The sequence below is a fragment of the Hyla sarda genome, chromosome 9 (genome assembly GCF_029499605.1).
Source record: "Hyla sarda isolate aHylSar1 chromosome 9, aHylSar1.hap1, whole genome shotgun sequence".
Classification (NCBI taxonomy): Eukaryota; Metazoa; Chordata; class Amphibia; order Anura; family Hylidae; genus Hyla; species Hyla sarda.
Window position 1 is genome coordinate 67,710,572 of NC_079197.1, and position 26,921 is coordinate 67,737,492.

At 42.8% G+C, this 26,921-nt stretch overlaps 1 protein-coding gene across 10 annotated transcripts in view; it reads left to right on the forward strand.

The window, feature by feature from the left end:
* Positions 1–26,921, forward strand: part of LOC130290823 (diacylglycerol kinase eta-like) — a 1,161,394-nt gene that overhangs the window by 1,126,125 nt on the left and 8,348 nt on the right. For 9 of the 10 annotated variants that reach the window (XM_056538928.1, XM_056538925.1, XM_056538926.1 and 6 more), the window contains one exon: positions 25,400–25,519. In XM_056538928.1, coding sequence (XP_056394903.1) covers positions 25,400–25,519 — 120 coding nt within the window. Of the gene's footprint in view, positions 1–24,040; positions 24,114–25,399; positions 25,520–26,921 lie in introns of those variants that run through there. The other variant, XR_008847710.1, reaches the window with a different exon arrangement.

The following is a 26,921-nucleotide window of genomic DNA, read 5'->3' on the forward strand; positions in this document are numbered from 1 at the left end:
AGTTCTGTGCGAATAGAAAGTATAGTCTTTCATTTCAGGATGAGTTATTCTCCAGGAATCATTCAGCTGAAGGGTATGCAGCTTGCGTATGATCAGTGTTAGTTGATGTCTAGAAAGGGAAGAAAAGTCAAAAGAGGTGTCTAATAGTGTTGAGCGGCATAGGCCATGTTCGAATTCGCGAATATATGGACGAATATTCGTCATATATTCGCGAATATTCGCATATTTGTAATATTCTCGTTTTATTTTCGCATATACGGAAATTCGCGTATGCGAAAATTAACATATGCAAAACATTAGCATATACAAATATTAGCATATGCGAAAATTCGCATATGCGAAAATTAGCGTATGTAAATTTTCGCACATGCGAAAATTCGCACACCAGTCTCACACAGTAGTATTAGAGCCTTCTTTACACCACACAAGCTGGAAGCAGAGAGGGATGATCACTGTGATGTGTACTGTGAAAAAAATAAAATTTAAATAAAACAATATTCGTAATTACGAATACATAGTGCTATATTCGCGAATATTCGCGAATTCGCTAATATGCGATATTCGCGAGCAACACTAGTGTCTAACAGAGGTTGCATGGGTACATTAAAGTCGCCACAAAGCAAAATTTGGCCAGTAGTGAGTATGTCTAAAGTAGAAAGAAGAAAAGAAGTTTGGTCCCTGTTAGGAGCATAAATAAATGCAATTGTTAATGGGTGGCCTGCCAGACTGCAATTAATCATTAAATATCTGGCCTCTGTATCAGCCAGAATAGAGTCCACTGTAGTCAATTCTATGTTTCCAGTCAGCGTGTGCTACAGTCAGTCCAAGTCCACTACAAGTCTCAGCAGGCCAATAAGTCTCTTAAAGGGGTACTCCGCCCCTAGACATCTTATCCCCTATCCAAAGGATAGGGGATAAGATGTTAGATCGCCGCGGTCCCGCTGCTGGGGACCCCGGGGATTGCTGCTGCAGCACCCCGCTATCCCCGCCGCCGTCAATACAAGTCTATCGGAGGGGGCGTGGTGGTCGTCACGCCCCCTGCCATAGACTTGCATTAAGGGGACCGGCCGTGATGTCGAGGGGCGGAGCATTGACGTCACGCTGCTCCGGCCCCTGTATCACCCGTCGTTACGCACAGACGAACTCGCTTTGTGCAGTAATGATGGCGGGGTGCCGCAGTGGCGATCCCCGGGGTCCCCAGCAGCGGGACCGCGGCGATCGAACATCTTATCCCCTATCCTTTGGATAGGGCATAAGATGCCAGGGGCGGAGTACCCCTTTAAGGGTCACTGAGCATCTCATTGGGCCTAACTTGTTTGAGCTCCACGCCGCGGTGCCAGCTCACAAACAGCCAGGTGGCGACCACGGGGCCAGAGTATCGTGACATCACGGCTCCGCCCCTGTGTGACGTCACCCCCAGCCCCCGCATAACATCACACGGGGGCAGAGTCGTGACATCACGATACTCTGGCCCCGTGGTCGCCACCCGGCTGTTTGTGAGCTTGCACCGTGGCGTGCAGCTCAAACAGGTGAGACATCTTATCCCCTATCCTTTGGATAGGGTTAAGATGTCTCAGGGCCGGAGTACCCCTTTAACTCCTTGTCTGGCTCAGTAAAATGCCGTTGTTCCGTAACCTCGCATCGGTGTGATTTATTCACCCCGCGCCTGTCACAGGAATCCAGTGGCCATACCTCGGGTGGTGATATAGGTAACCACGACCTGGCATCACGAACACAAAGGGTTAATAACATCTGCTCTTCCATACCCGTCGCCACAACTTTACCTGGGCATTTGGTGTCCCGGATTTGTTTTATCAAATTCATGTTCCGTCGTTTTAGATCGGACCATTTTTTCAGAATGGCCAATCTGGGGTGGCATCTTTTAGATCTGGCCAGTAGTTCCTCCTTCAGGCTTTTTACAATGGCCCTTTTATCTGCCTGGGAGCAAGTCTGATCATAGCCTCGCTGTAAAAAAGCACTACAGGATGAAGATACAAGTATATTATCGCAATTTTGTTTAATACAAGCATTGAAAATAATTTCATCAACAAAAACATCTACAAGTATTTGTTACGTCATCACAGCGCGCGCACACACACACACACACACAGTCTATTGATTATAGTTGGTATTCTGTTGGTCTGGACTCAGGAAAAGCTTTATTTGTCAGACCTGCCAGTATTTGCTGGTTCATTTAGAGTTAACCACAGGGAGACGAACCAGCCTTTCACCCCATACCATACCGTCAGTTCCCTAGACAGGTACATCTTTGCTTAGCTGGACAATATCCGATTGCTCAGACCCCACACACCGGGCAGCTGGTATTTTGAAACTGTTGCCAGTAAATTTTTAACAGACATACCAGCCATTTTAACAGCCAGTATTTTTAATTAAGGGTCACCTGCACTCACTAAATTATTTACCCCCACTGCACAGTAGTTCCTGCCACCGGCGATGCTCAGTATGCATTGCTAAGTGGCCGCGCCCTGTGATGTCATGCATAAATAATTAATAATGAAAATTAGCATGGCCGGTATTTTTTGCAAGAAAGGTGGCAACCCTACACACCAGTGTTTCCCAACCAGGGTGCCTCCAGGTGTTTCAAAACTACAGCTGTCCAGGCATGCTGGGAGTTTAGTTTTGCAACATCTGGAGGCACCCTGGTTGGGAAACACTGCTACACACACACAATCGCAACACAATCTGATCTTATAAAGATAACTTTAACCCCTTCATGACCCAGCCCATTTTCACCTTCATGACCTGGGCATTTTTTGAAAATCTGACCACTGTCACTTTAAACATTAATAACTTTGGAATGCTTTTACTTATCATTCTGATTCCGAGATTGTTTTTTCGTGACATATTCTACTTTATTTAATCGGTAAAATTTCACTGATATTTGTATCCTTTCTTGGTAAAAAATCTAAAAATTTCATGAAAATTTTGAAAATTTAGCATTTTTCTAACTTTGAAAGTCTCTGCTTGAAAGGAAAATGGATATTCCAAATAAATTACATATTGATTCACATATACAATATGTCTACTTTGTGTTTGCATTAAAAAATTGACAAGTTTTTTACTTTTGGAAGACACCAGAGGGCTTCAAAGTTCCGCAGCAATTTTCAAATTTTTCTCAAGATTTTCAAAATCGTAATTTTTCAGGGCCCAGTTCAGGTTGGAAGTGGATTTTAAGGATCTTCATATTAGAAATACCCCATAAATGATCCCATTATAAAAACTGCACCCCCCAAAGTATTCAAAATGACATTCAGTAAGTGTTTTAACCCTTTAGGTGTTTCACAGGAATAGCAGCAAAGTGAAGGAGAAAATTCTAAATCTTCATTTTTTACACTCGCATTTTCTTGTAGACCCAATTTTTTAATTTTTACAAGGGGTAAAAGGAGAGAAATCACCCTAAAATTTGTAACCCAATTTCTCTCGAGTAAGGAAATACCTCATATGCGTATGTAAAATGTTCGGTGGGCGCAGTAGAGGGCTCAGAAGGGAAGGAGCGACAATGGGATTTTGGAGAGTGAGTTTTTCTGAAAGGGTTTTTGGGGGGCATGTCCCATTTAGGAAGCCCCTATGGTGCCAGAACAGTGGACCCCCCCACATGTGACCCCATTTTGGAAACTATACCCCTCATGGAATTTAATAAGGGGTGCAGTGAGTATTTACACCCCACTGGCGTTTGACAGATATTTGAAACGGTGGACTGTGCAAATCAAAAATTTTATTTTTCATTTTCACAGACCACTGTTCCAAAAATCTGTCATACACCAGTGGGGTGTAAATGCTCACTGCACCCCTTATTACATTCCGTGAGGGGTGTAGTTTCCAAAATGGGGTCACATATGGATATTTATTGTTTTGCGTTTGTCAGAACTGCTGTAACAATCAGCCACCCCTGTGCAAATCGCCTCAAATGTACATGGGGCACTCTCCCTTCTGGGCCTTGTTGTGCGCCCTCAGAGCACTTTGCACCCACATATGGGGTATCTCCGTACTCAGGAGAAATTGCGTTACAAATTTAGAGGGTCTTTTTTCCCTTTTACCTCTTGTGAAAATGAAAAGTATAGGGCAACACCAGCATGTCAGTGTAAAAAATTTATTTTTTTACACTAACATGCTGGTGTAGACCCCAACTTCACCTTTTCATAAGGGGTTAAAGAAGAAAAAGCCCCCCAAAATTTGTAAGGCAATTTCTCCCGAGTACGGCGATACCCCATATGTGTCCCAAAACTGTTGCCTTGATATACGACAGGGCTCCAAAGTGAGAGAGCGCCATGCGCATTTGAGGCCTGAATTAGGGATTTGCATAGGGGTGGACATAGGGGTATTCTACGCCAGTGATTCCCAAACAGGGTGCCTCCAGCTGTTGCAAAACTCCCAGCATGCCTGGACAGTCAATGGCTGTCCGGCAATACTGGGAGTTATTATTTTGCAACAGCTGGAGGCTCCGTTTTGGAAACAGTAGCGTACCAGACGTTTTTCATTTTTTGGGGGGAGGGGGGCTGTGTAGGGGTATGTGTATATGTAGTGTTTTTTACTTTTTATTTTAGGTTAGTGTCAGTGTAGTGTAGTGTTTTTAGGGTACAGTCACATGGGCAGAGGTTCACAGCAAGTTTGCCGCTGGAAGTTTGAGCTGCAGCGCAAAATTTGCGCCATCTCAAACTTGCAGCACTCACTGTAAACCTCCGCCCATGTGAGTGTACCCTGTACATTCACATTGGGGGGAGGGGGCAAACATCCAGCTGTTGCAAACTCCGAGCATGCCCTTTGGCTGTCCGTGCATGCTGGGAGTTGTAGTTTTGCAACAGCTGGAGGAACACTGGTTTGGAAACACTAAGTTAAGTAATAAACTTTCAAGTGTTTTGCAACTAAACTTAGTGTTTCCAAACCAGTGTGCCTCCAGCTGTTGCAAAACTACAACTCCCAGCATGCATGGTCTGTCAGTGCATGCTGGGAGTTATAGTTTTGCAACAATTGCAACAGCTGGAGGCACTGAGGTAGGAAACGGACAATGTTTCCCAACTAGTGTGCCTCCAGTTGTTGCAAAACTACAACTTCCAGCATGCCCAGACTGCCCAGGCATGCTGGAAGTTGTAGTTCGGCAATATCTGAAGGACCAGATGTTGCCGAGCTACAACTTCCAGCATGCTTGGGCAGTCTGGGCATGCTGGGTGTTGTAGTTTTGCAACATCTGGAGGTCCACAGTTTGGAGACCACTGTATAATGGTCTCCAATCTGTGCTCTTCCAGATGTTAGAGAACTACAACTCCCAGCATGCCTGGACAGACTGAGCATGCTGAGATTTGTAGTTTTGCAACATCTGGAAGAGCACAGATTGGAGACCATTATACAGTGGTCTCCAAACTGTGGACCTCCAGATGTTGCAAAACTACAACTCCCAGCATGCCCAGAAAGCCAAAGGCTGTCTGGGCATGCTGGGAGTTGCAGTTTTGAAACTCTCAGAGGCAGCAGTGAGATCGCTTTACGGCGATCTCACTGCTGCCAATGAAGATGCTGCACTGCTGCCGGAAACTCACCTCCGGGACGCAGCGCCGCCGGGACCGCCTGGAGGACGCCGGGACCGCTCGGGACACCGCTCCGACGGGTAAGTGACGCCGGGGGACGGGTCAGGGACACTTAGCAGAGCGGTGTGTGTCCTGATCCCCGTGATCGGAACTCACACACCGCGCTGCTAAGTATTCTGATAGCGAAACGCTGCTATCAGCTAGTCAGATTTGACCAGCTGATAGCAGTGATCGCTGGGGGGGGTGGGGGACGAAACCCCCCGTGGTCGCACGGTAAGATGGCTGGCTATCAGTGATAGCCACCATCTTTCCGGGCGCTGCGGGATGCCACGAGCAGCGGCAGTAATGTCCATGACGTACCTGTATGTCATGGGTCGGGAACACCTTGCCACCCATGACGTACAGGTATGTCATAGGTCGGGAAGGGGTTAAAGGGGTATTCCAGGAAAAAAACATTTTTTTATATATCAACTGGCTCCAGAAAGTTAAACAGATTTGTACATGACTTCTATTAAAAAAATCCTAATCCTTTCAGTACTTATGAGTTTCTGAAGTTAAGGTTGTTGTCTTTTGTCTAAATCCTCTCTGATGACACCTGTCTCGGGAAACGCCCAGTTTGGAAGAGGTTTTCTATGGGGATTTGCTTCTAAACTGGTCGTTTCCAGAGACAGGTGTCATCAGAGAGGATTTAGACAGAAAAGAACAACCTTAACTTCAGAAGCTCATAAATACTGAAAGGATTAAGATTTTTTAATAGAAGTAATTTACAAATCTGTTTAACTTTCTGGAGCCAGTTGATATATATATATAAAAAAATGTCCTGGAATACCCCTTTAACCCCTTAAGGACTGAGCCCTTTTTCACCTTAACCCCTTAAGGACCCATGATGTATGCATACGTCATCACACCCTGGGTCTTAAGGACCCATGACGTATGCATATGTCATGGTCTTTTCCTGGTCTCCGCCGCTCACCCGGTGGAGATCGGAAGCGGATCCCTGCTGAAATGCTTCAGCAGGCATCCAGGGCAAACGCTGAGGGGGGCCATGTAGGCCCCCCATGTCGGCGATCGCCACAAATCGCTAGGGAAATCGCCCCTGCAATCTGCGGCGATACCGGGCTGATCGGGTCTCTGGGACCCGACCGCCCGGTAATTTTGCATGATCCCGGTTGTCACAGACAGCCAGGGCCATGCTAAAGCATAGGAGCGAGGTGGCAAGCCTGCCACCTCCTCCTATCCCCTGCGATTCTTCAGTTAGCTAACTGACCAATCGCAGGGTGGGGGGCGGTTACTTCCTCCCGCCCTGCCAGGCCCCTGGAAGTCCGGAGAGGACGGGAAGAAGACCGGAGGACGCGGCGGGGGACGGGGGAGTTCTGGGGACCGGCCCCGGTACTTAATACCTCAACTCAGCCCAAAAGGACTGAGCAAAAAGTCCACTTTTTATCCCTCACTTGATTAAAACTTAACTTTTAATTAAACAATAAAGTGGGTATATAGAGCTATAAGTGATTTTAAAAAATCCAGCATGCTAGCACCACATATATTAGTGTACTTGTTGTCCCTAGGGACCAACTGAATATAGAAATCTACTCAGCGCATCTGCAGAATGCGCTGATTAAGGGTGCTTTTGCTGATATTTAAAATGCTACCACACTGTCCCTCCTAACATGTTTCGCCACCAAAGTGACGTCTTCAGAGGTTAGGGAACAATGGCTATAAGAACGCCGCGTAGAGGGTTTATATAACCTCCCTTACCAAGGTCACAGCCCCTTCCTGTGTTTAACCCTCCAATAGGGAACTATCAATAAGATTGGCAGTTCACCTACCCAATTGCCAGGATTATTAGATTAGCCAATCACAATAGTGACACCTGGGCAGGTACTTACCTCCCAAGGTATACGTTAAATTACCTGTCTATCTTCCCCAACTGTTATCTGATAGGTCAATTCGTTGCCACTCACGGAGCTCCGTCAGTTCCGGTTCCTTCTGCGCTGAATCACGTCAGGTACCTAATGCGCCTGTGTAAAAACCACGCTTGCGCTCTGAATTGTAAACAAAAAACGTCACTACGTAAGCTAGCGCATGCGCCCATCCACCAATCAATCGCGCATGCGAAAAAACTTAGAAAGTAGAACATAGTGGCCGGAATGAAAACGCGCATGCGGGAAAACTTAGAACTGGAAGAGTGGTAACTGCAGATTTAACATGCATGGGGGAAGACTAAGTTTAAGGGGTACTCACTAATAATGGCTTAAATCCAACCTACAAAAATTCTGTTAATCACTGTATCGGAACCAATATAATTATTCCTTTTTACAATATAATTATTCCTTTTTACAATTCTGGATCCATTACTGGGTAAGTACATCCCAATAAGGAAAGGGGGGGAAGGCAACTGTCAATCATATAGGATTTACTTATAAAATATTGTGTACAAAGAATTAGGATTAAGATTAACGAGGCTCCATATACAATACTAGATATAGTGGTAATAAACCGAATATCCCATATACATCTACCTTTATTGTGTGTATGCCTCATACTATATACTAGACCTTTATTCAAGGATTGGTTGCTGGCCAGCAATAAATCCTGAGTGGACCTTCACAAATCAAATTGTAGTGTGAAGGGATTAATATAGCAAACTCAATGGTTTATAAAAGTATAAACATACAAAGTATGTATCAAAGAGTATACCTCAAATGCAAGCATGTTTCCACATTTGTAAGGTAAGTAATCCAAGTGAAATTTGCAATAAATAGAATCCATGATCTTCATACACATAAAACAAAACGAAAAATATATAAATTGTGGAAAAACAGGAAGGGAGACTGTCATAATGTATTGTGGGCGTAGCTCAACAATCAATGCTATTATCAATACACATATTAGTATAGATAAACTGTCACTGCTGGAGGTATGTCTCACTTTACAAAAATGTCTTGCTTTACAGGAAGGCTGAAAATGTAAAGCCCTCATTCAGACCTAATGGGCTTCTAGATTTCAATTTGAAAATTCAAAATGCTTCTTCCTTGAGAAGTTTACGGTTCAAATTTCCCCGTCGTGGACCTAAATTGCACTTTTGAATGCCCCAAAATTTTAACAAGGTAACATTACCGCTGTGAACTTCCCTAACATGTCTGGACAGAGGGGTATCCATATGGGTGTTAATTGTGCTCAGATGTTTGGATATTCTCCTCCGTAGTTGTTGAATAGTTTTACCCACATATAATTTCGGACATGGGCACTGGGCCGCATACACCACCCCAGTCGTTTGACAATTTATGAAGGTCTGAATCTTATAGCTCTTATTGTCCACCGGATTAGTAAATTCTTTTGTTCTAGGCATAAACTTACAAAAAGTGCAACTTCCACAGGGGTAAGAACCAGTAGTTGGTGACTTCAGCCACATTTGCATATTGTTCTCAGAGTAGAAACTATGAACAAGAGACTCCTTCACGTTTCGTCCTCTGCGATACGTTATTGCTGGTCTTTGGGGTAATACTTCTCTGAGGTCCATATCACTCATAAGTAAGGGCCAAAATTTATTCAATATCCTTACCACTTGATTATTGTTAGAGTCATATGTACCAATACAGCGTATGACCTTTCCAGATTCATTAGTGCTTCTAGATTGATTAGACAATAAATAACTACGTGGTGTCGCTCTCGCTCTGGCATAAGCTCTATGGAGCCACTTTTTGGGATAACCTCGACTCAGGAATCTCTCATACAGCTCCTTACATTCCTTCTGAAAGGCCTCCTCACTTGAACAGTTTCTCTTAGCCCGTAAATACTGGCCTATCGGTATCCCTCTTTTGAGGGGAGGGGGGTGGAAACTATCCCAGTGAAGAAAACTGTTAGTAGACGTTTCTTTTCTATGTATGTTGGTATGTACTGTCCCATCTAAATCAAGTGATATAACCAAATCTAAAAAAGTGATCGTGTTAGTGTGAATTTCCGAAGTGAATTTCATACCTATACTATTTGTGTTTAATGCTGTTACAAATGAATTAAATTCAGTGATAGTGCCATCCCAAAAAATCAAAATATCATCAATAAATCTCCCCCAAAATAAAATGTGATTGGTGAAATCAGAAAACTCAGAAAAAACTATCGTGTTCTCCCACCACCCCAAAAATAAATTAGCATAATTAGGTGCACAAGCCATGCCCATTGCGGTGCCTTTAATCTGAAAATAAAATTTACGATCAAATAGAAAGAAATTATGTGTAAGTAAAAAACGTAAAAGTGTTAACAAAAATTCATTGTGACGGTGAAGGTGAGTACCCCTAGTGTTCAAAAAATATTCAGTGGCTTGAATTCCTAAATCATGGGAGATGTTCGTATACAGGGACTCCACATCCAAACTAGCAATAAGTGTTGTCACTGGAAACGTCAATTCTTGTAGTTTCGTAACTACATCTTTGGTATCCCGCAAATAAGATGGTAGACTTGTTACAAATTGTGCAAGGAATTGATCTACGTATAAACTGATTCCCTGAGTCAGGTTGTCATTTCCCGAAACGATGGGACGACCGGGAATAGGTCGGGTTTTCTTATGCACCTTAGGAAGTGCGTACATTGTTGCAATAGTTGGTGTAGGGTTATACAGAACTTTAAATTCATCCTCTGAAATCAAATTCTCACTTTTCGCTGTTATTAATATTGTCTTCAATTCTTTATTGAAGTCCTCCATAGGGTTCTTGGGAAGGATGATATAGGTGGATCTATCATCCAATAACTGCATTACCATCCTTTTATAGTCATCTCTATCTAAAAGAACAATGTTACCTCCCTTGTCCGCTGGTTTGCAGACAAGGGAGTCATTGTTCGCCAATTCTCTTAATGCTCTTTTCTCTTCTTCCATTAGATTATCAAGTCTAGTATTAGGTTGTAATTCTGTTATTTCTTGACAGACCATGTTTACAAATGTGTCAATGTTCGAGAATTGGGATAGACTGGGAGTCATCGTCGATCTAGGATGTAGACTCGAGAAGGGTGGATCCATCACCACTCCTTCCTCATTTTCTCTCTCTAACTCTTCCAAGATTTGAATGGCTTCTCTTTCTCTTTGATCATTATTAATCCCATTTCTTGACAAATTTAAGTGAACCTTATGTAGAGCCAATTTCCTCCCAAACAAATTAATAGCTTTAACCCATTCAAAAGATTTGAATCTCGGTGTGGGGGTAAATGATAACCCTTTCTGTAACACCCTTATTTGGCTCTCAGTCAGTTGATGTGAGGATAAATTATAAATCTGTAAATCTTGGGTCCTAGATGTCAAAACATGTTGGGCCCCATCATCTTGTCCCGAGATATTATTCCCATCCCTAAAAAAGAGGGAGTTGCTGCTGTTGCTCCTACGCCAGTGGCTACCGAACCAGTCATGGCCGTTGTGGCTGTTGTTGATACCGAAACTGGTGGTGCTATATTCGCAACGGGATGGTGTGCTAGCGGTGTTAACTGTAAAAAGGAGGATGAGCTAGAGACAGGTGGTATATATCCTCCTTGCATGTTGTTCGGGTTCTGGAAGCTTGGATTTTGACCGGGGGGTCATCTTGATTCACCAGATCTTGTGTTGACGGGTGATTTACGTGTGGGTTGTCTGCGTGAATAACCCCCTCTTCCCCCTCTTCTGCGTCCTCTATTATCTGTGTAATTATTGGGTCTCCCTTTATTGGAGTCCTCGGATTCAGAGATATCAGATTCTGAGATATCAGTGTAGGGGTTGGGGTTATAATTATAACTGTTATTCCTCTTAATGTAAATCACCCCTGTTTCAAAATCACATTTATCGCGTATATATTTGCGATGTTTTCTTTCTTTAATTTCTTGCTGGTGGGACTCAATATGTTTTTGCAATTTGGACTCCAAATTGCTGAATTCCACACTTGTTTTAAAGACTTGTATTTCTGCGATCTGTTTCTCAAGTTGTGCCCCTGTTCTCCTTAACACTTGCTTCTCATAATTGAGAAGATATTCTTGCATACGAATAGTGCAATCCGTCAGGAGGTTTTGCCAGCCTGCTATAAACTCAATATCCTCCTGATGAGAATTAGGTAGAATATTAATACGTAACCCACGATATGTTATTTTTTGTTGGGTGTAAGTTTCCAAGCTAGCCACCTCCCACCAAGAACGTAAGTGCTGTTTATATGTTTTTTGTAAATCCCTAAACGCAGACCAGATATCTATTTGGTCCAACGGAAGCCTATTACTGGAAAATACATGAGCTGCTTGACTCACAAAATTATCAATATTAGGACCTGAAGACAAAAATCCTCCAGCCATGACACAAATGCACTCAGTGCAGGGTCAAAGGATTGGAGTGATTAACTCCTCTAATAGATAAACTCAAAAATAATGATCACAAGGATCAATGACCCTAGTGAGGGGTGGGCTAAACATATGTTTATTTAATACCTCAACTCAGCCCAAAAGGACTGAGCAAAAAGTCCACTTTTTATCCCTCACTTGATTAAAACTTAACTTTTAATTAAACAATAAAGTGGGTATATAGAGCTATAAGTGATTTTAAAAAATCCAGCATGCTAGCACCACATATATTAGTGTACTTGTTGTCCCTAGGGACCAACTGAATATAGAAATCTACTCAGCGCATCTGCAGAATGCGCTGATTAAGGGTGCTTTTGCTGATATTTAAAATGCTACCACACTGTCCCTCCTAACATGTTTCGCCACCAAAGTGACGTCTTCAGAGGTTAGGGAACAATGGCTATAAGAACGCCGCGTAGAGGGTTTATATAACCTCCCTTACCAAGGTCACAGCCCCTTCCTGTGTTTAACCCTCCAATAGGGAACTATCAATAAGATTGGCAGTTCACCTACCCAATTGCCAGGATTATTAGATTAGCCAATCACAATAGTGACACCTGGGCAGGTACTTACCTCCCAAGGTATACGTTAAATTACCTGTATATCTTCCCCAACTGTTATCTGATAGGTCAATTCGTTGCCACTCACGGAGCTCCGTCAGTTCCGGTTCCTTCTGCGCTGAATCACGGCAGGTACCTAATGTGCCTGTGTAAAAACCACGCTTGCGCTCTGAATTGTAAACAAAAAACATCACTACGTAAGCTAGCGCATGCGCCCGTCCACCAATCAATCGCGCATGCGAAAAAACTTAGAAAGTAGAACGTAGTGGCCGGAATGAAAATGCGCATGCGGGAAAACTTAGAACTGGAAGAGTGGTAACTGCAGATTTAACATGCATGGGGGAAGACTAAGTTTAAGGGGTACTCACTAATAATGGCTTAAATCCAACCTACAAAAATTCTGTTAATCACTGTATCGGAACCAATATAATTATTCCTTTTTACAATATAATTATTCCTTTTTACAATTCTGGATCCATTACTGGGTAAGTACATCCCAATAAGGAAAGGGGGGGAAGGCAACTGTCAATCATATAGGATTTACTTATAAAATATTGTGTACAAAGAATTAGGATTAAGATTAACGAGGCTCCATATACAATACTAGATATAGTGGTAATAAACCGAATATCCCATATACATCTACCTTTATTGTGTGTATGCCTCATACTATATACTAGACCTTTATTCAAGGATTGGTTGCTGGCCAGCAATAAATCCTGAGTGGACCTTCACAAATCAAATTGTAGTGTGAAGGGATTAATATAGCAAACTCAATGGTTTATAAAAGTATAAACATACAAAGTATGTATCAAAGAGTATACCTCAAATGCAAGCATGTTTCCACATTTGTAAGGTAAGTAATCCAAGTGAAATTTGCAATAAATAGAATCCATGATCTTCATACACATAAAACAAAACGTACTTACCACGACCCTGATGACCCGGATCCCGGCGATGAAGACGGCGGCGACAGGTGAGTGGATCTTCAGCTGCGGTCGGGCCCTTTACAGCAATGCACGTCGCCGTAAAGCAACATGCATTGCTGTATTGGGACCCTGTATGCAGTTTTGCAAAACTACACATCCTCAGAATGCCCTTACTGTCCAGGCATGCTGGCAGTTGCAGTTCTGTAACATCTGGCCCTTCAGATGTTGCAGAACTACAACTCCCAGCATGCCTGGCCAGTTTTGGCATACTGGGAGTTGTAGTTTTGCAACATCAGGAAGGGCACAGATTGCCGAACAGGAAGGGCAAAGATGTTACCGAACTACTACTTCCAGCATGCCTGAGAATGTTTGGAAGTAGTGGTTTTGCAACAACTGGAGGCACACTGGTTGGGAAACATTGTCTGTTTCCTAACTCAGCGTTTCCAACACGTGTGCCTCCAGCTGTTGCAAAACTATAACTACTAGCATGCACTGATAGACTGTACATGCTGGGAGTTGTAGTTTTGCAACAGCTGGAGATTCCCCCCCCCCCTGTGAATGTACAAGGTACATTCACATGGGCAGGGGGCTTACAGTGAGTATCAGGCTACAAGTTTGCGATGCAGCAAATTTTGCGCGGCAGCTCAAACTCGCAGCGGGAAACTCACTGTAATCCCCCGCCCGTGTGACTGTACCCTAAAAACACTACACTACACTACACTAACACAAAATAAAATAAAAAGTAAAAAACACTACATATACACATACCCCTACACAGCCCCCCTCCCCAATAAAAATGAAAAACGTCTGGTGCGCCACTGTTTCCAAAACGGAGCCTCCAGCTGTTGCAAAACAACAACTCCCAGTATTGCTGGACAGCCCCTGCTCCTCCTCAGCTCCTCCTCAGCTCCTCATCAGCTCCTCCTTAGTTCTTCCTCAGCTCCTCTTCAGTTCTTCCTCAGCTCCTCCTCAGTTATTCCTCAGGTCCTCCTCAGTTCTTGCTCAGCTCCTCCTCAGATCTTCATCAGCTCCTCCGCCGTTGACTGTCCAAGCATGCTGGGAGTTTTGCAACAGTTGGAGGCACCCTGTTTGGGAATCACTGGCGTAGAATACCCCTATGTCCACCCCTATGCAAATCCCTAATTCAGGCCTCAAATGCGCATGGCGCTCTGACTTTGGAGCCCTGTCGTATTTCAAGGCAACAGTTTAGGGCCACATATGGAGTATCGCTGTACTCGGGAGAAATTGCCTAATAAATTTTTTTTTTCTCCTTTCACCCCTTATGAAAAGGTGAAGTTGAGGTCTACACCAGCATGTTAGTGTAAAAAAAAATTTTTTTTTACACTAACATGCTGGTGTTGCCCTATACTTTTCATTTTGACAAGAGGTAAAAGGGAAAAAAGCCCCCCAAAATTTGTAATGCAATTTCTCCTGACTACGGAGATACCCCATATGTGGGCGCAAAGTGCTCTGGGGGCACACAACAAGGCCCAGAAGGGAGAGTGCACCATGTACATTTGAGGTGATTTGCACAGGGGTGGCTGATTGTTACAGCGGTTTTGACAAACGCAAAAAAAACAAAACCCCACATGTGACCCCATTTCGGAAACTACACCCCTCACGGAATATAATGAGGGGTGCAGTGAGAATTTACACCCCACAGGTGTCTGACAGATCTTTGGAACAGTGGGCTGTGCAAATTAAAAATTTTCTACAGCCCACTGTTCCAAAGATCTGACAGACACCAGTGGGGGGTAAATGCTCACTGTACCCCTTGTTACGTTCGTCAAGGGGTCTAGTTTCCAAAATGGTATTCCATGTGGGCGTTGTTTTGCTGTCCTGGCACCATAGGGGCTTCCTAAATGCGACATGCCCCCCGAGCAAAATTTGCTCTCAAAAAGCCAAATATGACTCCTTCTCTTCTGAGCATTGTAATTTGCCCGTAGTGCGCTTCAGGTCAACTTATGGGGTAACTCCATACTCAGAAGAGACGGGGTTACACATTTTGGGGGGTATTTTCTGCTATTAACCCTTGCAAAAATGTGAAATTTGGGGGGGTAAACACATTTTAGTGAAAAAAAACATTTTTTTTACGTATGCAAAAGTCGTAAAACCCCTGTGGGGTATTAAGGCTCACTTTATTCCTTGTTACGTTCCTTAAGGGGTCTAGTTTCCAAAATGGTATGCCATGTAGGTATTTTTTGCTGTCCTGGCACCATAGGGGCTTCCTAAATGCGACATGCCCCCCGAGCAAAATTTGCTCTCAAAAAGCCAAATATGACTCCTTCTCTTCTGAGCATTGTAGTTCGCCCGTAGTGCACTTCAGGTCAACTTATGGGGTACCTCCATACTCAGAAGAGATGGGGTTACAAATTTTGGGGGGGTATTTTCTGCTATTAACCCTTGCAAAAATGTGAAATTTGGGGGGAAACACACATTTTAGTGAAAAAAATTTTTACATTTTTTTACATATGCAAAAGTCGTGAAACACCTGTGGGGTATTAAGGCTCACTTTATTCCTTGTTACGTTCCTCAAGGGGTCTAGTTTCCAAAATGGTATGCCATGTGTTTTTTTTTTCCTGTTCTGGCACGTACTCTCCAAAAAACGTACTCTCCAAAATCCCCTTATCGCTCCATCGCTTCTGAGCCCTCTACTGCGCCCGCCGAACACTTTACATAGACATATGAGGTATGTGCTTACTCGAGAGAATTTGGGCTACAAATTCAAGTATAAATGTTATCCTTTTACCCCTTGTAAAAATTCAAAAATTGGGTCTACAAGAACATGCGAGTGTAAAAAATGAAGATTTTGAATTTTCTCCTTCACTTTGCTGCTATTCCAGTGAAACACCTAAAGGGTTAAAATGCTGACTGAATGTCATTTTTAATACTTTGGGGGGGTGCAGATTTTATAATGGGGTCATTTGTGGGGTATTTCTAAGATGAAGACCCTTCAAATCCACTTCAAACCTGAACTGGTCCCTGAAAAATTGGGATTTTGGAAATTTTGTGGAAAATTGGAAAATTGCTGCTGAACTTTGAAGCCCTCTGGTGTCTTCCAAAAGTAAAAACATGTAACTTTTATGATGCAAACATAAAGTAGACATATTGTATGTGAATAAAAAAAATTATTTGGAATATCCATTTTCCTTACAAGCAGAGAGCTTCAAAGTTAGAAAAATGCAAAATTTTCAAATTTTTCATCAAATTTTGGGATTTTTCACCAAGAAAGGATGCAAGTTACCAAAAAATCTTACCATTATGTTAAAGCCAAAAAATGGCTAAGGTGTAAAATGGCTGGGTCCTTAAGGGGCTAAGGAGATTTTTTGCAATTCTGACCACGTCACTTTAAACATTAATAACGCTGGAATGCTTTTAGTTATCATTCTGATTCCGAGATTGTTTTTTCGTGACATATTGTACTTTAACATAGTGGTAAAATTTTGTGGTAACTTGCATCCTTTCTTGGTGAAAAATCCCAAAATTTGAGGATTTTTCTAACTTTGAAGCTCTCTGCTTGTAAGGAAAATGGATATTCCAGATAAATTTTTTTTATTTACATTTTATTTACATTTCCAATATTTATTTTTGCATCATAAAATTGATGTGTTTTTACTTTTTGAAGACACCAGAGGGCTTCAAAGTTCAGCAGCAATTTTTCAAAAATTTTTGAAACTCGCTTTTTTTCAGGGACCAGTTCAGGTTTGAAGTGGATTTGAAGGGTCTTCATATTAGAAATACCCCATAAATTACCCCATTATAAAAGCTGCAACCCCCAAAAGTATTCAAAATGACATCCAGTCAGCGTTTTAACCCTTTAGGTGTTTCACCGGAATAGCAGCAAAGTGAAGGAGAAAATTCACAATCTTCATTTTTTACACTCGCATGTTCTTGTAGACCAAATTTTTGCATTTTTGCAAGGGATAAAAAGGAGAACATTTTTACTTGTATTTGAAACCCAATTTTTCTCGAGTAAGCACATACAGAGTCATATGTCTATGTAAAGTGTTCGGCGGGCGCAGTAGAGGGCTCAGAAGGGAAGGAGCGACAAATGGTTTTTGGGGGGCATGTCACCTTTAGGAAGCCCCTATGGTGCCAGAACAGCAAAAAAAAACACATGGCATACCATTTTGGAAACTAGACCCCTCAGGGAACATAACAAGGGGTAAAGTGAACCTTAATACCCCACAGGGTAAAATGCTTGGTTTCCCAAAAGTTTTTAATTTTTAAAAAGGGTAATAGCAGAAAATACCCCCCAAAATTTAAAGCCCAATTTCTCCCGCTTCAGAAAACACCCCATATGGGGGTGAAAAGTGCTCTGCTGGCGCACTACAGGTCTCAGAAGAGGAGTAGTCACATTTGGCTTTTTGAAAGCAAATTTTGCTCTGGCGGCATGCCGCATTTAGGAAGCCCCTATGGTGCCTGGACAGCAAAAAAAAACCACATGGCATACTATTTTGGAAACTAGACCCCTCGGGGAACGTAACAAGGGGTTAAGTGAACCTTAACCCCTTAAGGACACAGCCCCTTTTCACCTATAGGACGCAGCCCTTTTTTGCACATCTGACCACTGTCACTTTAAACATTAATAACTCTGGAATGCTTTTACTTATCAATCTGATTCCGAGATTGTTTTTTCGTGACATATTCTACTTTAACATAGTGGTAAATTTTTGTGGTAACTTGCATCCTTTCTTGGTGAAAAATCCCAAAATTTGATGAAAAAATTGAAAATTTTGCATTTTTCTCTCTGCTTGTAAGGAAAATGGATATTCCAAATATATTTTTTTTTGGATTCACATATACAATATGTCTACTTTATATTTTCATCATAAAATTGACAAGTGTTTACTTTTGGAAGACACCAGAGGGCTTCAAAGTTCAGCAGCAATTTTACAATTTTTCACAAAATTTTCAAACTCGCTATTTTTCATGGACCAGTTCAGGTTTGAAGTGGATTTGAAGGGTCTTCATATTAGAAATACCCCATAAATGACCCCATTACAAAAACTGCACCCCCCAAAGTATTCAAAATGACATTCAGTAAGTGTTTTAACCCTTTAGGTGTTTCACAGGAAAAGCAGCAAAGTGAAGGAGAAAATTCAAAATCTTCATTTTTTACACTTGCATGTTCTTGTAGACCCAATTTTTGAATTTTTACAAGGAGTAAAAGGATAAAATTTATACTTGAATTTGTAGCCCAATTTCTCTCGAGTAAGCACATACCTCATATGTCTATGTAAAGTGTTCGGCGGGCGCAGTAGAGTGCTCAGAAGCGAAGGAGCGACAAGGGGATTTTGGAGAGTACGTTTTTCTGAAATGGTTTTTTGGGGGCATGTTGCATTTAGGAAGCCCCTATGGTGCCAAAACAGCAAAAAAAAAAAAAAAACATGGCATACCATTTTGGAAACTAGACCCCTTGAGGAACGTAACAAGGAATTAAGTGAGCCTTAATACCCCACAGGTGTTTCATGACTTTTGCATATGTAAAAAAAATTAAAAAAAATGTTTCACTAAAATGTGTGTTTCCCCCCAAATTTCACATTTTTGCAAGGGTTAATAGCAGAAAATACCCCCCAAAATTTGTAACCCCATCTCTTCTGAGTATGGAGGTACCCCATAAGTTGACCTGAAGTGCATTACAGGCGAACTACAATGCTCAGAAGAGAAGGAGTCATATTTGGCTTTTTGAGAGCAAATTTTGCTCGGGGGGCATGTCGCATTTAGGAAGCCCCTATGGTGCCAGGACAGCAAAAAAAAACACATGGCATACCATTTTGGAAACTAGACTCCTTGAGGAACGTAACAAGGGATAAAGTGAACCTTAATACCCCACAGGTGTTTCACGACTTTTGCATATGTAAAAAAAAAAATTTTTTTTTACCAAAAATGCTTGGTTTAGCAAAAATTTTACATTTTAAAAAAAGGTAATAGCAGAAAATACCCATCAAAATTTGAAGCCCAATTTCTCCCGATTCAGAAAACACCCAATATGGGGATGAAAAGTGCTCTGCTGGCGCACTACAGGTCTCAGAAGAGAAGGAGTCACATTTGGCTTTTTGGAAGCAAATTTTGCTCTGGGGGCATGCCGCATTTAGGAAGCACCTATGGTGCCAGGACAGAAAAAAAAAAACCACATGGCATACCATTTTGGAAATTAGACCCCTTGGGGAACGTAACAAGGGGTAAAGTGAACCTTAATACCCCACAGGTGTTTCACGACTTTTGCATATGTAAAAAAAAATTATTTTTTTTACACTAAAATGCTTGTTTTCCCCCAAATTTTATATTTTTACAAGGGATAATAGCAGAAAATACCCCCCAAAATTTGTAACCCCATCTCTTCTGAGTATGGAAATACCCAATAAGTGGACGTGAAGTGCACTGGGGGCGAACTACAATGCTCAGAAGAGAAGGAACATCATTGAGCTTTTGGAGAGAGAATTTGGCCATGTGCATTTCCAAAGCCCGCCCCCCCTCCCCCCCCCCGGGGTGCCAGAACAGTGGACCCCCCCCACATGTGACCCCATTTTTAAAACTACACCCCTAATGGAAGGTAATAAGGGGTGCAGGGAGAATATACACCCCACTGGCATTTGACGGATCTTTGGAACAGTGGGCTGTGCAAATTAAAAATTTTATTTTTCATTTTCACAGACCCCTGTTTCAAAGATCTGTCAGACACCTGCGGGGTGTAAATGCTCACTGTACCCCTTGTTACATTCCGTAAGGGGTGTAGTTTCCAAAATGGGGTCACATGTGGGCATTTATTGTTTTGCACTTATGTCAGAACCGCTGTAAAATCAGCCACCCCTGTGCAAATCACCAATTTAGACCTCAAATTTACATGGTGCACTCTCCCTTCTGAGCCTTGTTGTGCGTCCCCAGAACACTTTGCGCCCACATATGGGGTATCTCCGTACTCAGGAGAAATTGTGTTACAAATTTTGGAGGCTTTTTTTCTTTTACCGCTTGTGAAATTTTAAAGTATGGGGCAACACCAGTATGTTAGTGTACAAAAATGTTTTTTTTTTTACACTAACATGCTGGTGTAGACCCCAACTTTACCTTTTCATAAGGGGTAAAAGGAGAAAAAGCCCCCCAAAATTTGTTAGGCAATTTCTCCCGAGTACGGCGATACCCCATATGTGGCCCTATTCTGTTGCCTTGAAATACGACAGGGCTCCAAAGTGTGAGCGCCATGCGCATTTGAGGCCTAAATTAGGGATTTGCATAGGGGTGGACATAGGGGTATTCTACACCAGTGATTCTCAAACAGGGTGCCTCCAGCTGTTGCTAAACTCCCAGCATGCCTGGACAGTCAATGGCTGTCCGGAAATGCTGGGAGTTTTTGTTTTGCAACAGCTGGAGGCTCCGTTTTGGAAACACTGCTGTAGGATACGTTTTTCATTTTTATTGGGGGGGAAGGCGTGGTGGTGGGGGGGGGGGGGGCAGTGTACGTGTGTATATGTAGTGTTTTACTCTTTATTTTATGTTATTGTAGTGTTTTTAGGTTACATTCACACTGACGGCGGATTACACTGAGTCTCCCGCTAGGAGTTTGAGCTGCGGCTGCTGCAGCTCAAACTTGAAGCAGGGAACTCACTGTAATCCGCCGCCAGTGTGAATGTAACCTGTACATTCACATGGGAGGGGGGGGGCAAAACTACAACTCCCAGCATGCACTGACAGAACGTGCATGCTGGGAGTTGTAGTTTTAAAACAGCTGGAGGCACACTGGTTGGAAAATACTGAGTTAGGTAATAGAACCTATTACCTAACTCTGTATTTCCCAACCAGTGTGCCTCCAGCTGTTGCAGAACTACAACTCTCAGCATGTACTGATTGCCAAAGGGAATGCTGGGAGATGTAGTTATGCAACAGCTGGAGGCACGCAAGTACAACTCCCAGCATGCTGAGACAGCCATTTGCTGTTCCTGAATGCTGGGAGTTGTAGTTTTGCAAGATTTAGAGGGGTTCAGGCTGGAGATCACTTACAGTGGTCTCTAAACTGTGGCCCTCCAGATGTTGCAAAACTACAAATCTCAGCATGCTAAGACAGCAAACTGCTGTCTGGGCATGCTGGGAGTTGTAGTTTTGTAATATCTGGAGGGCTACAGTTTAGAGACCACTGTCAGTGATCTCCAGCCTGAACCCCTCTAAATCTTGCAAAACTACAATTCCCAGCATGCCAACACAGCAAACAGCTGTCAAGGCATGGTGGGAGTTGTAGTTTTGCATCATCTGGAGGGCGACAGTTTAGAGACCACTCTCTAAACTGTCGCCCTGCAGATGTTGCTAGGCAACAGACTCCCGGACACGCGGCGTCATACTCACCTGCACCGCCGCCGTGATCACAGCCTCCGCCGGGTAAGTGACCGCCGCTGCCGCCGCTGCCGCTACTACACGGTTCCCCCCGCTGTGCCCGGACACCGATGGGTGGGCATAGCGTAGGGGAACCGAACTTTAACCCCCCCCGTCCCCAGTCTGCTATTGGTCGGTCGCTCGGCCGATCAATAGCAGGGATAGGAGGGGTGGCAACCCTGCCACCTCACTCCTATCTCTTCAAGGGGGATCTAGGGTGTCTTGGACACCCTCGATCCCCCTTATTTTATCGCGGAGCCGCCGTTGATGGGCAGGGGAAGAGCGCTCCCCCTGCAAACACTATAGATGCCGTGATCAGAACTGATCACGGCATCTATGGGGTTAATGCTGCCGGGACCGGCGCGATCGCGGCCCCGGCAGCTGCGGTGGGACACCGGCTGTGATTGACAGCTGAGTCCCACCCGCGATCTCCTGCGCTGCCCGCGGCAGAGCAGGAGATCGCTTAGACGTACGTGTATTTTACTTTTTATTTTATTTTGTGTTAGTGTAGTATAGTTTTTTTATGATACAGTCACACAGGCGGGGATTCACAGTAGTTTCTCGTTGGCAGTTTGAGCTGCGGCAGAAAATTTGCCGCAGCTCAAACTTGCAGCCGAATACTTACTGTAAACCTCCGCCCATGTGAGTGTACCCTGTACATTCACATTGGGGGAGAGAAACATCCAGCTGTTACAAAACTACAACTGCCAGCATGTACGGTCTATCAGTGCATGCTGGGAGTTGTAGTTTTGCAACAGCTGGAGGCACACTGGTTGTGAAACACCGAGTTTGGTAACAAACTCAGTGTTTTGCAACCAGTGTGTCTTCAGCTGTTGCAAAAGCTACAACCCCCAGCATGTACGGACAGCGGAAGGGCATGCTGGGTCTTGTAGTTACACAACAGCTGGAGGCATACTACTTTGGCTGGGGATGCTGGGGATTGTAGTTATGCAACAGCTGGAGACACACTGGTTTACCACTTAACTCAGTGTTTCACAACCAGTGTGCCTTCAGCTGTTGCAAAACTACAACTCTCAGCAGTCACCGACAGCCATCGGGCATGCTGGGAGTTGTAGTTATACAACAGCTGAAGGTACACTTTTCCATAGAAAAAATGTGCCTCCAGCTGTTGCAAAACTAAAAGTCCCAGCATGCCCATAAGGGAAAGCTGGGAGTTGTGGCGGTCTGCCTCCTGCTGTTGCATAACTACAGCTCCCAGCATGCCCTTTTTGCATGCTGGGAGCTGTTGCTAAGTAACAGCAGGAGGCTGTCACTCACAGGTCAGTCCCGCCGCCGCCGCTGCTCCTGGTTGATGTCGGGGATCGGGGTCCCCAGCTCCCGTGGTCCACGTCCTGCACCCGCTCACGTGCTCCGGAAGAGGGCCGACGAATCAGGGCGATCGTGAGGTGGCACCAGTGCCACCTCACCCCTGCTGGCTATGGCTATAACAGCCTGTAATTCAGGGTCACCGGGTCACTGGAGACCCGATTGATCCGGAATCTTCCTCAGATCGCTGGACTGAATTGTCCAGCGATCTGCGGCCATCGCCGACATGAGGGGTCATCATGACCCCCCTGGGTGATATGCCGTGATGCCTGCTGAACGATTTCAGCAGGCATCGAGCACCGGCTCCCCTCCGGCTAGCGGCGGGGGGCCTGGATTTGTCCTTAAGGACTCGGAATAGGGTCCGTTTGAGTACGTCCTGCGTCCTTAAGGGGTTAAATCTAATATTTCCCCTTCAAAGACGTAATACTTAGTGCACCAATCAGTAATATCTATTTAGAACTAAATACTGAAGTTGTACTTAGTGCAAAAAAAAATTTGCAACAAGTGCCGATTTTCGCACATGCCTACTACTACATGCCTGCAATATATTTTAACAGAGATTGTTCTAACATGCATGTGAAATGTTATCAAATACACTGGTGTAATATGAAATTACTTACACTGATCAATATTTCTTCCTCCCTCTGGGTAAACGTGCTTCCAACCATGTTTCAGGTGCTCCAAACTTCGGGTAGTAGTATTCACATGCGCATACTTCGATCTGCGCATGCGTATACTTCGTTATTCGCATTATGTGAATATACGTATGAATATCCACATGATTAATTTTCACATAAAAAATGGGCGAATATGCAAATTTCGCGAATATAGGACAAATATTCGCCCATATATTCATGAAATATTGCGAATTCTAATATGGCCTATGCCGCTCGTCACTACACGTCATCACATTGCTCGAGTAATCCCTTGCATACTCATTGGAAGGGATGCAGCATCCTCACTTTTGCCTTCTTTTCAGATGAAACCTCTGGGAAGGTGATAAACAGGACAGTCTTTAGTGCTAAATATAATCTGCCTCCACATCAACAAAGGTTGTATAACCAATTTTGTTTGTACTTTCATAGTCTTGTTTGGACGTATGACATGTTGAAAAAGAAAAATGATTTTGACAGATTTATGGGGTCAGGAGGCTCTGCTTACTTTGTCTCGCATATCTATGCGACCATCAGGGATGTTGCTTTGAAGAGGGCCGTTCTCCCAGGCATTGATTAAGTGGAACTCTAAACTTACAGATGAGGAACTGTCTGACAGGTTGCAGGAAGGTTTCATGGGTGTTCGTTCCTCCACCCCGTGTGAAAAATCTCTATCCCTTTTTCTAATAAAATAATGTAAGCAAACATATGTGGTATTGCCACGTGCGTAAATGTCCAGACAAATGAAATAAAATAGGATATTAATGAGCTGCCAAGTCAATGGCGTAAATGTAAAAAAAAAGATACCAAAGTCCCGAATTTGCGTATTTTTGGTCACTTCATATACCTAAAAAAAAATTTTATAAATAGTTCATAAAAAGCGATCAAAAGGTCCCATCAAAACAAAAATTATACCCACGAAAACTACAGATCACAGTGCAAAAAATGAGCCTTATACATCCCCGTATAGTGAAAAATGTAAGTGTTCTAGAAGAAAAAGAGGACAATTTTAAACACTAATTTTCGTACAAAAAGTTGTAATTTTTAAAAAGTAGTAAAATAAAACAAAACCTTTACAAATTGGGTATCATTCCAATGATATGGACCTGCAGAATAAAGATAATTGCCCTGATTTATCAAACTGTGTGAGAGAAAAAGTGGAGTGATTTGCCCACAACAACCAATCACAGCTCAGCTTTCACTTTACCAGAGCTCGTTAGCTGAACTGTGATTGGTTGCTGTGGAATCTCTCCACTTTTTCTCTCACACAACTTGATAAATCTGTGTCTTTTTTTACCAAAAACTGCAATGTGTAGCAACATTAGCCCTCAAAATTTGCAAAACGGCTTGGTTTTTCAGTTTTGCCCCACAAATATATATGTTTTATCTCATAGATTTGGCAGTAAAATGAGGGGTGTCATTACAAAGGGGGTGCAAGAAACAAGCCCAACATATGGGTCTGTAGGTGGAAGAATTAGAAAGCGAGGAGAAAGAAACGAAAGTGCAAAATTGAAACTCCTGTGTCCATAAGGGGTTAATAAAGTTAGCATTGCATGCTATTTAATCATTTCTAATAAATAATCTAATCTAAACTTTTGCACAACGGTACTGCAAATAAGTATGTAAAAACAATATACACCAATTTACAAGAATTACTATGCCATCTTCTATATGATTACTTCTAGCACTGGGAGTCTCCTCAGGAAGAAGAAGGTCTACTCTGCGCTGTTAATGCAGTGAGTCAAGACTTGGAGAAATTAGCTGACATCCATTGGATTTCACACATCATTAAATCAGCTGTTGAGGTATGGCCAATCTGACTATGTACAATATAATCACCTGTACATTTAATGTTGAATACATAGTTACCACTATTCTACAAATAATTAACATATCTCATTTCTGTTTCCTGAAATTGCAGTTGTGTGCCAGCTGTGTAAAAAACTAAATCAAAGGCGCAAATACCATGATAGCAAACCATGCAATTGCAATAGGGTCTTTTCTAAAGTAGCTGACCTCTGACAGGTTACAGTGGGGATCAAAAGTTAGGGCACCCCAGGTAAAAAAAAAAATTATTAATGTGCATAAAGAAGCCAAGGAAAGATTGAAAAATCGCAAAAAGGCATCAAACTACAGATTATATATTCTTATAATATGTCAACAAAAGTTAGATTTTATTTCCATCATTTACACTTTCAAAATTACAGAAAAAAAATGGCGTCTGCAAAAGTTTGGGCACCCTGCAGAGATAATATCTTCTCCTGCCCCTTTTGGCAAGTATCACAGCTTGTAAACACTTTTTGTAGCCAGCCAAGAGTCTTTCAATTCTTGTTTGAAGTATCTTTGCCCATTCTTCCTTTCTCTGGGCTGTCTGTCACGCACTGTTCTTATAAGGTCTTCAATTATGTTGAGGTCAGGAAATTGTGAAGGCCACGGCAAAACCTTCAGTTTGCGCCTCTTGATGTAATTCCCAGTGGATTTCGAGGTGTGTTTAGGATCATTATCCATTTGTAGAAGCCATCCTCTCTATAACTTCAGCTTTTTCACAGTTAGCATCCAAAATTTGCTGAAATTTTATTGAATCAATTTTTCCTTCTACTTGTGAGATGTTCCCTATGCCACTGGCTGCAATACAACCCCAAAGCATGATTTATCCACCCCCATGTTGGACAGAGATTCTTTTCATTAAATTCTGTTCCCCTTCTTCTCCAAACGTACCTTTGCTCATTCCTGCCAAAAAGTTAAATTTTAACCTCATCGGTCCACATAACTTGTTTCCAAAATGCATTAGGCTTGTCTATATGTTCATTTGCAAAGTTCAAACGCTGATTTTTGTGGTGAGGACGTAGAAGAGGTTTTCTTCTGATGACTCTTCCATGATATTTGTACAAGTATCTCTTTATAGTGGTAAAAGTGTACCACAACTCCAGTGTCTGCCAGATCTTTCTGGAGGGATTGTGCAGTCAAACGTGGGTTTTTAATTGTTTTTCTCACAATCCTGCGAGCTGTTCTGTCTGATATTTTTCTTAGTCTTCCAGATCTTGCTTTAACTTACACTGTTCCTGATGACTGCCATTTCTTAATTAGATTCCGAACAGAGGATATTGACATCTGAAAACGTTTTGCTATTGTTGGGGCAAAGTCAGATGAGTCTGGGCATTTAAAACCTTATGACTGAGAACAATCCATGACACTGGCAGGTCTCAG